This window comes from Equus quagga, chromosome 5 (genome assembly GCF_021613505.1).
Source record: "Equus quagga isolate Etosha38 chromosome 5, UCLA_HA_Equagga_1.0, whole genome shotgun sequence".
Classification (NCBI taxonomy): domain Eukaryota; kingdom Metazoa; phylum Chordata; class Mammalia; order Perissodactyla; family Equidae; genus Equus; species Equus quagga.
Window position 1 is genome coordinate 60,431,209 of NC_060271.1, and position 13,143 is coordinate 60,444,351.

The window sequence follows — 13,143 nt, forward strand, 5'->3', positions numbered from 1 at the left end:
GACTAAAGGCGCTGCCTCCACCTCTCCCTTGGGTGGGCATTGGGAGCCCTGCGGCTGGGACCCTGGGAGCGGCCTCCTGTCCTGAAGTCTGAGGGCTGGGAATGGTGCCCTGCAGCTGTGGGCTCCAGCCCTGCTCTTCAGGAGGTTTTCAAAGCCGACGCCCTACCCTGCAGCACCGGACGGCTCCCGCCCCAGGGATGCCACCTAGGGGAGCTACCACCCTGCCAAGACTGCATAGCGTCACTCAGCAAGAATGCCGGACTCTGAACACTGGACTCCAAGCTCCTCTCCACCTGGAGTTGCTGTTTCCAGGAGCCCCCACCCCGGGGTTTGTCCAGGGGAGGCCCTGGAAGGTGGAAAGAGGCTGGAGGGTGCACCCTGCTTGTCTTCCTTCAGCCAAACCCCACTCCTCTTCCTCAGCTCCTGGCTCCCTGGTAGGACCTGTTCCAGGGGTGCCAGTGAGCAGCCAGGAGACCCGGTGGTGCTGTTTGCGTGGCTGTCAGAAGCCCAAGGAAGCCCAGCTTGGGGTGGGAGGGAGTGGGAGCCTGTGCGTTTCCCGGGGGCCAGGCGCCTCAGACAGTTTTGGGGGAAGGCAGAAATAAAGTTGGGTGCTTGCTCCAGGAGTCGGGTGCCGTGCTGGGCTGACTCTCTCACACATGGGTGCCTTTAACCCTCCTGCCGGCGCTGGGAGGGGCCCCAGGTGCTTATACTCGTTTTCCAGAGGAGGAAACGGGCTCAGTGAAGCAAAGAGTCTGCACAGCGCGGCAGCAGCGCAGGGCTGAGGCGTGGCCTTGCCAACCCCTTGGTGACGTCAGGGGAGAGGAGGGCACGCCCACCGACGCTGGAGCCTCTGCCCTCAGTCTGCCTGGGGTTTCCGTCTCAAGTCAAGGATTTTCTGAGACCACTCAGGGGCAGGGTCTCGGGTGTTAGCATCAGGGAAGGATCACAGTGGGAGGGGGACACTGTCCCTTGTCCCCAGACATGGGAGGAGGGTGGAGTGGGTGGGCAGGGGCCCTGGCCGTGCTCCTAGCAGAGTGACAGTTCCCCTGGGAGATGCCCAGGCGCAGGCTTTGGGCCAACCCTGAGACAGAGAATGCACCTGTAGTAGCCCTGCCTCTTGGACAAATGAGTGACTGCCTCACGACCTGTCGGTCTCTGAGTCGGTGAGCCAGGCCTCTGGCAATGGGCTGGGGTTTCCTGCTGGCCACACTGGGTCAGAGAAGGTGATGTCTGTGTGTGCCATGAGGCCCTCCCAGCTTTCAGAGGCTGCCATCACTGGCCTCTGTTAGGATGTGGTCTTCGGTCTCGGAATTGCCAGAGAGCTCTTGGCTGGTTCCACAAGCCCCACTCTGACTCTGGTGGTTCAGCCCCTGGAGCATCAGCATGGGGGGTGTGATATGTATGGGGCCCTGGGGTATTGACCAGAGCCCTGGTGGCTAGCCACCCCCAAGGTCTGTGGCCTGTTCCCCAATTCCCAACCACATAGCTATGTGGGCTCACTCATCAACTTATTCACTCATTCAACAGACATCTATTGAATTAGGTGCGAGGCTGGCTCTGTTACAGGCAGTGTGAATAACATGATGAGCAAGGCAGGGTTTCTATCCTCGTAGAGTTTATTGAGGGGTGGGGATGGGGGCAGTAAACAGGCCAATAAGAAAGCACCTGGGATTGATAAGTAGTGGGGGAGGGGAGCCTTCATTTAGGTTGTTGGCATTTCAACTGAAACCTGAATGACTGGAGGAGGCTACCCTGGAAAAATCTGGGGGGGGGGGGGGGGAAAGCAGCCAGTGCAAAGGCCCTGAGGCAGGAAGAAGCAAGATGTGGAGGGATGAAGAGGGGAGGAGGCAGGCAGGACCAGGTCGGTTGGCGGGGATGGTTTTATTCTAAGAGCAACAGGGTTCTAAGGAGGGGAGTGACAAGATCTGATTTAAGATTTTAAAAGTCATTCTGGATGCTCTGTGGAAAATGGGTTGAAAGCAGGGAGCACAGTTGGAAGCCAGTAAAGTTGTGCAAGTGAGAGCGATGGGGGTAGTAGGAATAGGAAGAAGTGGGTGCTTTTGTATGTTTTGGAGGTTGAGGCATCTGCACTTGTGACTGGATGGAGCGCTGAGAACCAAGGGGAGAGGCATGGTTCAGGGGAAATGGGTATGTTAAGCCTGAGGCTGCCAGCCATGGAACGGGAGGGTCGGGGAGTGTATGGGCTGAATGAGCCTGGAGCTCAGGGCAGATGTATTTGGGGAGCATCAGCATCCAGGTGGGAGCCATGGGGCTGGATGAAATTACCCAAGAGGAGCTCAGGTGCAGCAGAAACGGGATCCCAGGACTGAACCGGGTGCAGCATCCCTTAGAGCGGGGTTTCTCAATCTCAGCTCTATTAGTGCATTGTGCCCATAATCCTTTGTTGTGGGGGGCTGTCCTGTTCATCGTAAGACCCCTAACAGCATCACTGGCTACTACCTACTAGATGCCAGTAGCACCCCCCTTCCTCCTGCTGTGACAGTCAAAAATGTCTCCAGATATTGCCAAATGTTCCTTGGAGGGAGGGGGCAAAAACCACTCTGGGGATCACCGATTCCGAGTTTGGGAGAAGAAAAGGTGCTGAAAAGGAGTGGCAGCGAGGAGGGGGCAGGACTGCAGCGTGTTCCAAGGGAAGGGAGCTGTCCACTGGATAAATGTTGCTGAGAAACTGAGTCAGGAGGACACAGAAATGAGCCTGGCACTTGGAGATGTGGAGTCATGAGTGACCCACCAGACAGCCCAGCGAGGGCTGCGGAGGCAAACGGTGGAGGAGATGGCAGCTGCGGCGGTGGGGTGGGGTGGCGGCGGTGGTGGTGGGGGAGGGGAGACAACAACCATAGAGGGCTTCTTAAGAGCGGGCTGGCCTGTGTGGTGGAGGAGTGACAGCCAGGGAGGGGATAACAGAGGGAGCAGAGTCCCGGGGGATGTGAGAGAGCCCACCGGAGGGCCTGGCTACGAGCGAGCGGAGTCGGAGCTCAGGTGCAGGTGTGTGGGGGATGAGTTCCTCCAGTCGGCCTCCATTTTCTCCTGTGTAGGTAAAGTCATAGGTGGGGCGGGGGAGAATGTGAGGGGTTCGGATCCTGGAGTGGGAAGGAGCCGCTAGGGACGTGTGGAGCTTTGTGGTCATGAATTTAAAGTGCAGCCAGTCGATGCAGACAGTGCTCTGCTCCGGAAAAAGCAGCCGCCTCTCAAAGGCAGGTGGATGATTTAGGTTTGACCAGGGTTGGGGTTTTGTGGGGCGAGTTGTGATGGAGGGGGAGAGGATGACCGACTTATGTTGTAGAGGGCACGGCTCAGGGGTCTGGGGAGGTGAGGTCATAGGGGGTGGCCTGGGGACAAGGGTCCCAGGGACTTGAATGGCTGGGGCTTCAGGGGAAAGCCTGGGTGTGGCGCCAGGTGAGGAGCACCCCGGTGGGCCCTCAGGGGCGGGAGGGCAGCGCCAGGAGCCTCTGCAGCCCTGGTCCAGGAGGACCTGGGGCCAGTCTCAGCCCTCAGCCCTGCAGAAGTGGTTCCAGGGCTTTCAAGTGAGGTGGCACATCTCTTGTTGTGCTCTCATAGCCAGGGACGGGACAACTGTCTCCCCTTCCTTTGAAAAAGATGCTACTAGGTCACCTTTCCCCCATGGCCCCTCTTTCCAAGGACATCCTTCAGGGGCGCCTTCATTCGGTCACTACCTGTCTGAGAAAGGCTCACGGCTGTCATCCACTACTACCTGCTGCCACTGCCCCTCACCATTCAACAATCTTGGCCAGGTGTTGGGGAGAGAGAAGGGATGTCTGCTCTGGCGGAAACCCCTCGGACGCCGTCTTAGTACAGTGCTCCCAGCGTGAAAGTGGTGCTGCGCGCACGGAGTCAGGGACCCTGGAGAACAGAGTACCTCCCTCTGCCTGAGAGGGCGGTGGCAGGTGAGTGGACCTTGAGAGAGAGCAGGGGCCCACCAAGCACAGAATGAACGGTCAGGAGGGGGTTTCTGGCAGAGCACACTGCCCCTGGAAAGGCCTGGGGGAGATGTGGGAGCTCAGGGCCTGTCTAGGGACCAATATTAGCCTGGTGGGGCCGGGAAGGCGCGTCAGGGCCTGTCCCGTCCACCCCTCCCCCACCCGTGGCTGGGAATGCTCCGGGCAGCTCCTGCTGCTGGCTGGTTGTGGGTCTGGGACTGAACTCTGCCAGCGGTGGTGGACAGGATGACAATGGAAGCTGAGATCTCGTCGGGGAAGAGCTGAAGAAGCCCTGCTGTGGCCGTGGCTCTGATCCATGCAGGGCTGCGTGGAGCAGGCAGCTCTGGAAGGCATGTGTGAGGGCGACGGAGAGCTGCAGAGAGGAGTGGGAATTGACTTATGTAACTGGCCCCACTGCCCCGAGGGCCAGAGGCATGTCTGTGGGGTGGGGCTGGGAGGCGACAGAAGCGACAGAGCCTGGGCAGTGGCTCATGAGTGCCTGTAGATTCTCCCTGGTTGTCCCCACCGGGACTGGTGCCCAGCAGGGCCTGGCACTGGGTGGACCCAGATCTGCCCCTTCGAGGAAGGCCCGGGTGAGAATCCCCCAGCGGGGACTCACAAGGTTGGGGGGATGGGGCAGGGAGGGAGTATGAGCAGCCCTGGCCTCGGTTCCTGCAGAGTCCTAGAGGCCTGGACTTCCTTTTAAGTTTCCCTTGTAAGGAAACCAGGCCAGGAGACAAAAGGCCAATGCTGCCTGCAGTGTCTGGGGAGATCCCCGCTGGTCCCCCAGCCTGAGTTTGGTTGGAGAGGGTGAAACCGTGGGCCTTCCCAGTGCCTGTTCGGGCTGCCAGGGCGCTCAGACTCTGAGGCCCCTGGGACAGGGAGTCACGGGGACGGGCAGGTAGTTGCTTAAGTGGCTGGTTCCTGGGCTCCGGTGGCCACCCCTCTGATCTTCCTCAGGGAAGGGGCTACTGAGACCTCTCCATCCTTGGCAACTGCGGACCCAGGCCCTGCCCAGCCCAGCCCGGCCCAGCTCAGGGAGTGGGAAGGATGCATCCATAAAACCTGACTCTGGAGGGGGCAGGAGAGGCTGGCTGCTGTCTCCGAATCTGACCTAGACAGCACCCACCCCATCAGGCTGTGGGCACTCGCACCTAACAGAGGAGCTGGGTAGGCTGGCAGGAGGCAGGGACAGCCTGGGATCAAGGAGGACCCCCTACTCCCGGGCCACATGGCTGGGGGGTCGTCTGGGGTACCACCATCTGAGCCTGGGTAGGGGTGAGACATTGTGGGCACAGAGAGCTCACCCTCCCTAGTCCCATAAAGATGGAGCGGGCAGGACTGAAGGTCCAGTGGGCATGCTTGGAGGAGCCCTACTGTCACAGGTGGATTGATGTCTATTTATACAGTGGATGCCACGCAGAGCTGTGGGCTAGAAACATGAGGCCTGGCTATAGGCTCGGGTTATAGCACTAGGAACTCTGGGAGCTGAGGAAAAACGCACCCTTGAGGTTGCCCGGGCTGGCACTGGTGGCAGTGGCCACAGGGAGAGTGGGTAGGGCAAGGGTGCCCGAGGGAGAGCCTTGCTCCATAGCTCTTTGAGGCCAGATGGGGGTGGGGCGGGGGTTGCTTAATCAGAAATTCCTTCTTTCCCCAACTCCTCTTTGCGCCGCCACTCCAAGAGGGGTGTGCAGTGTGAATATGGAAGAGTCAGCACGACTAGTGCAGGGAGCTGGGGTCACTAGACAGGCACAGGGAAGCTTCTCCCTTCATAGCTGTCCCTGAGACCTACTCTTTCTCTGAGCTGTATCAAAAAGACCCCACCCTTGGCCCCCACAATTCCCCTTGCTCTGCGCCAAGGACATCCTCTTCCTATTGGTCAAGAGGTTGAAGTTTGCCAAGCGTCGTCCACCCCCAACAAAACCTTGCCTGAGACTCCGTTGTCGCTGAGATTTGAGTCCAAGCCGGTTTTCCTCTTACCTTTGCCTTTAATGGAGGAAACTGAGGCAGCTGCAGGAGAACAGGAAAGCTGAAGTCATAAATCGCTGAGCGCTCGCTTGCCCCACCGGGCTTGGGAATCTTTTTGGTGCCCGCAAGAGGCGGCGGGCACGCGGGTCTCCCGGCCGGCCGCAGGCCATCTGGGCGGCGGCAGGGGGCGCTCGCAACCTGGCCTCGCGCGCCTCCTGGGGCTCCGCAGGCCCGACGGAATCCAGTCGGGGCAGGAAAGCATTTGAGGAAGGTTAGGGGCAGTCTCCCCGCTCCCCCCACCCCCTCCGCTCGGCTTCTTCCTCCTCGGGCGCCGGGTAGGGGGTGTATGGTTTATTACGCTCCGGCGCCCCCGGACGCCCACCCTCTCCTTGGGGCTTTTGGGCAGTGGGAGGAGAGATCGGCTCGCGCCCACCATCCTAGCCCCGGGTGCTCGGACTCAGCCCCTAAGTCCGCAGGAAAAAGATCCCGCCTTGGTGCCCGCTGACGCGCCAGCGCCGCGTCTCAGCTCCCCGCGTGCACCGACCCTTCCAGTTCTGCAAGCATCCTTCCCAGAGTCCCAAAGACCCAGCACGCCGGGCCCCTGTGACCTCCTGCAGCGCGGAGGCGCGAGGCAAAGGGGTTGGGGCGTCAGGGCGGCAGCCGGGGGCGCGGGGAGGTTGCTGCCCGCCAGTCCTCCGGTGAGGAGCACCTTCCACCCACCCTTAGTCCGCTCGCCCTCCCGCCCCGCCTCCCTCCCCACCTCCTGCTCCCGCCTCCAGTCTCCTCCCTCCTCCAGCCGCGCTCGCTCTCCTCTCGACTCCCCTGCCGCGGCGGGCTGCCTGCAGGCGCGGCTCCAGGCTCGAGCGAGCAAGCGGAGCGGGCTCCTCGGCCTCCGCGCCTCCTCCGACAGCCGGCGGCGCGGCCCCCGCCCGGCCCGCCGGGCCCTGCGCCCCAGCGTACGTCCAGCAGCCTCGTTGCGGGAGGGCGCAACTTTCCCCCCGTCCTGGGCTGGGCGGAGACGGCAGCGGGACAACTTGGAAAACTTCTCTGGGGCGGACTGCAGGGACGCCGGGCTCTGGTGGAACAGGATGTAGGAGGGCAGCGGCTGGCCCCGGGCGTCCCCCAACCTTCTAACCGCCTTTCGGCCTGGCCATGGGGCTCCAGCGCCTTCAGCGCCGCCAGGGGGGTGACCCCCTTGTCTAGCCGAGCTGGGTGGGACAGGGCTGTCGCGGGCTGTGCACGCGCTGGGCGAGCAGCGCCCCTTCTGGCCGCGTCCGGTCCCGCCATGGACCACCAGGAGCCCTACTCCGTGCAGGCCACTGCAGCCATTGCGGCGGTCATCACCTTCCTCATTCTCTTCACCATCTTTGGCAACGCGCTGGTCATCCTGGCTGTGTTGACGAGCCGCTCGCTGCGCGCCCCGCAGAACCTGTTCCTGGTGTCGCTGGCCGCTGCCGACATCCTGGTGGCCACACTCATCATCCCTTTCTCGTTGGCCAATGAGCTGCTGGGCTACTGGTACTTCCGGCGCACGTGGTGTGAGGTGTACCTGGCGCTCGACGTGCTCTTCTGTACCTCTTCCATCGTGCACCTGTGCGCCATCAGCCTGGACCGCTACTGGGCCGTGACGCGCGCGCTGGAGTACAACACCAAGCGCACCCCGCGCCGCATCAAGTGCATCATCCTCACCGTGTGGCTCATCGCAGCTGTCATCTCGCTGCCGCCCCTTATCTACAAGGGGGACCAGGGCCCCCAGCCGCGCGGGCGGCCGCAGTGCAAGCTCAACCAAGAGGCCTGGTATATCCTGGCCTCCAGCATCGGATCCTTCTTTGCACCCTGCCTCATCATGATCCTTGTCTACCTGCGCATCTACCTGATTGCTAAACGCAGCCACCTCAGAGGTCCCAGGGCCAAGGGAGGCCCTGGGGGAGGTGGGTCTAAGCAGCCCCACCCAGTCCCTGCAGGAGCTTCAGCCTCAGCCAAACTGCCCACTGTGGCCTCTCCTCTGGCTGCTGCCGGAGAGGCCAATGGACACTCCGAGCCCACTGGGGAGAAGGAGGCAGAGACCCCTGAAGATTCTGGGACCCCTGCCTTGCCCCCCAGCTGGCCTGCCCTTCCTAGTTCAGGCCAGGATCAGAAGGAAGGAGTTTGTGGGGCATCTCTGGAGGAGGAAGCTGAAGAGGAGGAGGAAGAGGAGGAGGAGGAGGAGGAGGGGGAGGAAGAGTGTGAGCCTCAGGCGTTGCCAGCATCTCCTGCCTCAGCTTGCAGCCCACCCCTGCAGCAGCCACAGGGCTCCCGGGTGCTGGCGACCCTACGTGGCCAGGTGCTCCTGGGCAGGGGTGTGGGCACTGCAGGTGCGCAGTGGTGGCGGCGGCGGGCACAGCTGACTCGGGAGAAGCGGTTCACCTTCGTGCTGGCCGTGGTCATTGGCGTCTTCGTGCTCTGCTGGTTCCCCTTCTTCTTCAGCTACAGCCTGGGTGCCATCTGCCCCCAGCACTGCAAGGTGCCCCACGGCCTCTTCCAGTTCTTTTTCTGGATCGGCTACTGCAACAGCTCGCTGAACCCCGTCATCTACACGATCTTCAACCAGGACTTTCGCCGTGCCTTCCGAAGGATCCTTTGCCGCCAGTGGACCCAGACGGCATGGTGAGCCGCCTGCCCATGAGGGGTTGGTACCAAGTGGCACCAGGGCTGCCCTGCTTCTTGCCATGTGTTATGTGGCCACCTTCCTGGGGCTTTCTGGTCCCTGCTCAGGTCCTACAGGCCTCATCTTGGGAGCCCACTAAGATGGGCAGGGGCAGGGATGTTGTTCACAGGGGTCCATTTGAAGCCTCCCTTTGCTGGCTCAGCTGTGGGGCAATGTCTTCTCCACCCCTTGCCTGAGCACAGGCAGATGGATAAGGCTTAGGCCTTCCTGAATATAGCCGAGGCCAGGCTAGGATAGAGCACCTCTCTCCCGGAACCCCAGACCTCGGCAAGCCGATGGATGGGCTTCCCTTCCTCAAGTACCCTGTGTTCTTGGCAGGTTGCTTGCTTGTGGTGTTTTTGTTTCTTTCTCATCTTCCCCATGTTGAGCAGGAAGCCAGACTTCCACTTTTCCCAGGAGGGCCTGCTGCTGAGGAGGAGGCAGAAATGACGACTGTGCATCCACGTTGGGCACCCATGGTCCTCGTCAGGCGCTGGGTGGGGATTTATGGGCTGGAACTGTCTCTGGGCCCTTCTGTCCCCTTCCTCTTGCTTTTGGATCTGTAGCTCTGTTACAGGCCAGAGCTGTGGATCGTTTTCCTCACCTGGCGCCCCTCTGGGAAGCGGATGGGCACGTAGGTGCCTCAGTGGGGTGGTCTGGAGGCCTGGCCTCTGCCTCCACAGGAGATCCCTGATCGCTGGCATTCACCCCCTGCGAAAACCAGGGCGACAATAGCTTGCCGCCTACTTGCCGCGGGGAGATGAAAGGCTTTGCAGAAAGCTTTGGGCTCCATGGGGGAATGCACTAGAGAACCAGAAAATGTGATTATTTGGTGATATAAAAATCCCCTTTCTCTGTGTTTACCACCACCTGTCTTCCTGTAGACTTTTGTTCTGTGCCTGGGGTGTGTGAATTCCTACCCCAAACTGGAAGTGGGGAGTGGCAGACAGAACCACTATTTCAGTTAACGGATTTCTTTGAGAATGTGTTCTTGTGCCTGTAAAGGTTTGAGTTATTATGCTGCATGACAATTTCTTGACATTTCACCTGCAACACCAAGAGGGTTTTCAGTAGCTTGGGCCCCCCAGTGGGGGATGTCTTTTGTCATCAAGCAGGCAAATTGTTTCCCCAAGATAGCTAAAAATACCTACACCCTGAGAACAGTCTGAGATGAGAGCCTGTGGCAGGTGACAGAGCCCCAGGTAGGGTGCTGGGGCTGGAGCAGGTGAGCAAGGGCCCTGTGGCTTCCTGGGGGAGCCTCCCACCGGAGCACCCTGGTGGGTCTCCAAATCCCAGATGGGTCCTTGTGATGCATGACTGATCCCACCCTGGTGGGTGCCAGTTGCCCAGCCATGTTGTTCCACCCTACTGATGGGCTCCGGGGGCTTCTCCCTCCTGGTACTCTCTCGTACCCCAGATCCTGGCACCCAGAACAATTGGGAGCATATGAAGGATGTTTCCCCATCTCCATGGGAGTGCCTCACTGAAGCATTAAGCCAGTGGGCATCTTAGCTTGGGGGTGGGCTGAGCGGCACAGGCACTGTTGGTGCTCTGATGGACCTGGCCAGATTTGGAGGGGTGCTAAGAGAGTTTTCTGGGGTGGAGTCAATGGAGGGGACCAAAGAGGGTCCCTCCTGAGGAAGGGGCAGTCCAGCTCATTCCTCCATCTTGGTGTGAGGGTGGGGACTTGCCTGGGGCCAGGCTGGGGAGGCTGGGCCTAGGGGCAGGGCTGACTTATCACATCTGCTGACTGGTCTCACGTGTGCCCCATGGGACTCCTGCTATTGTTGCCTGTGGCCCCCTTGTCGTGATATGCAGGTATTTTTCAAAAGTCTGAGCTATTTTATCAATAAAAGATATTTTGTAATAAACAAGCTGTGTCCTCGTTGCCCAAGGGCTGCCCGGAATAGTTACTCGTCAGCTACTTGCATAGCAGACTGCGCATGGGCTCCCTCCCAGGGCTGGTGCTCTCTCCTCCTCCAGGTGTGGCTGGCTGGTGCCCACCCACCTGCCTGCCTGCTTTTTTCATCAGCATCCCTTATTCATCATTACAAGTCAGTGGGGTGCGAGTGGCCAGAGACTGGATGCCTGGGAAGGGAGGTCTTCCTGGAGGAGGTGGCCTCTGGGCTGGGTCTTGGGGGAAGAGCAGGAGTGCACCAAGAGGGAAGATAGGAAGGTGTTTCGGGCAGGGGAACAGCACATGCAAAGGATGCTGTATTTGGTGAATTTGTAACAGTTTGAAGCCTTGCTGGGTGGTCAGGGGCAGCAGCTGGAGGCCGTGGAGGTGGTCGGGCACCACCCACATGGGGTGAGAGGAGCACGGGAGGGAGGGAAGGACGTCACTCTGCGCTATGTTTAAGCTGCTGCCTTCGGTGAGGGGCTCTCGAATGGAGCTGCTCTGCTTCAGGCCTCCCACACTAAAGAGGGAGGCCTGCGGACGTCATGCCCGTCGGTCTCCTCCGCTCCCGAGAAGCGTCTGAGGCCTCAAGCCGCCCTGTGAGTTGGGTTAGGGGTTGAGTCCACCAGGCTTCCTGTCCCACCTCAGAGAGGGCAGCCTTTGCAGCCTGAACCAGGCTGGCCTTGTTCTGAGGGCAGGGGCGCCCGCAGGGGGCGGGGGATAAGGTGGGTGCCAGTGCAGACCCCAGGGCACAGTGAGGCCTGGGAGGGGACAGCGGGGGGAGAAGCAGTGAGGCCCCAAGGGTCTGGTGGTGGGAGGCCACCTCCTAACCCCACCTTGACCAAGGATTCATACTTTGGTGGGGCCACGGCTTCACCATTATTGGGGGACATTGGGCTTCACTGAGGACTTAAGAGAGTCACACCCCGCCCTGAGGAGCTCCCACCCCTAAGGCCCTGAGCCTGATGAGGGTAGATCAGAGTAGTTCATTCGCTCCCATTTACTGAGCCAATTGCTCTCCTGGCATTTTGTCTGATTTCCTCATTTAACCCTTACACCCATCTTGTAAGATAAGTGTCAGTCCATTTTATTCAAGGGAAACTGAGGCTCAGAAAGGTTTAACGACTTGACAGAGGTCATCCAGGCCCAAGCTCTTTCCACTGGACCACACTGTCCCCTGTTGCCTGAGGGTCTGCAGGGGGCAGGGCCATGGGCCCGGGAGAAGAGCTCCCTGCCCAGTCTCTGGAAATGGTGGCAGAAAATTATCCTGCTGGTGCTGGACTGCTGGCAGCCCATTTTGAAAACATCGTCTCATTTAATCCTCACAACCTTGCTGGGTGTGGCCATTTTACAGAAGAGGAAACTGAGGCTCAGGGTCACCCAGCAGGCACTGGGCGTTTGGGGATTCTGAAACTGCATCTGGGAGATTCAGTAGGCGGCAGTGCTGTGATAGACTGCTCATGTCTATCACACCTATGGAATGCGTAAGCAACGGGGGTGTCACAGGTTTTCCGTTCCTTAGAGCTCAGTCCAGTCCCTGAATTTTATTAAAGAAGAAACTGAGGCCCGGAGAGAGATGACTTGCGTTGGACTCCCCATCGCCACGTGGTCATAGAGCCGGTCTAGACCCCAGGTTGCTCAACTCTGTACCCACCATGCCGCATCCCCGTACTAAAGGGATTGCATCCACACTCAGGGAATAACAGGCCCACACTCAGGAGGCATCTGTTGATGGTCCACCGTGTACCAAGTCCTGTGCCAGGCTCGTCCCCATTTTGCCACCTTTTTCAGTTCTCCGATGAAGAAACGAAGGTGGAGTCCTGAGGACTTGCCCAGCGCCACACGGCTAATGGGTGGTGCAGCTGGACCTGGATCCCAGGACCCTTGGCTCCCACTCAGGCCTTCTCCTCTCAATTCCTGCTGTTCTGTGGGAGCTGTGCCTGCTTTTGATTTTACCCCGAGCCTATCTGAGGGTTGGTGAGTTGATGAGGTGGGCTCAGAGCAGCAGCGATATGGGGTGATCCCAGCTTTTCCTTGGAGGTGAGGGCAGGGGCAGCAGGAGGGCCTGGTGGCTCCCGAGGTGGGTGTGCACTGTCCTGGCTGGCACTGCTGACTTCTGGAGACCCCTCTCCTCAGATGCCCCTGAACAAAGGGAGGCGCCGATAGGGAAGATAGGTAAAGAAGGGGTGGGGTGGAGGGCTCAGGAAGACCGATCCCCCAACTGCACCCGCTCTGTGAGAGTCTGGGTCCTTAGATCACAGGGATACCCTTGAAAGGGAGTTCAGACCCAGCCCTTGCCTCATGCCAGTGGCTGAGAAATTCAGGGCAGCTGAGAATCCCTCTTTGGAGCATTGTTGCAGGAGGGACTCTCCACCCACCTGCTCAGAGGGTACCTGTGGGCAGAAGGCCCTGCTGACCTGCCACCAAGACTCAGGGCGGAGGCGGCTTGTGGGTTCTTCAGGCCCTTGCCCTCTCCCCATCCTCTGTGTGATCTCCGTCTTGCGTGTTTGGGGGGAGTGTGCTGGGAAGGGGGTGTGAGGCCTTGCCAGCTACCGCCTGCTGATGCAGTTGCTGCTGCCTGGGGAGACGGCATCTGCCCAGCTGGGGTCGATCCTGGGTGACCTTTCACTTCC

The 13,143-nt window shown here is 60.0% G+C and overlaps 1 protein-coding gene across 1 annotated transcript; it reads left to right on the forward strand.

Annotated features, from left to right (window-relative positions):
* Positions 1 to 6,743: 6,743 nt before the first annotated feature.
* On the forward strand, positions 6,744 to 10,423 carry ADRA2B (adrenoceptor alpha 2B). The gene has a single exon (XM_046660352.1). The coding sequence runs from the start codon at positions 7,213 to 7,215 to the stop codon at positions 8,575 to 8,577; it is 1,365 nt and encodes a 454-aa protein (XP_046516308.1). The 5' UTR covers positions 6,744 to 7,212; the 3' UTR covers positions 8,578 to 10,423.
* The last annotated feature ends 2,720 nt before the right edge of the window (positions 10,424 to 13,143 follow it).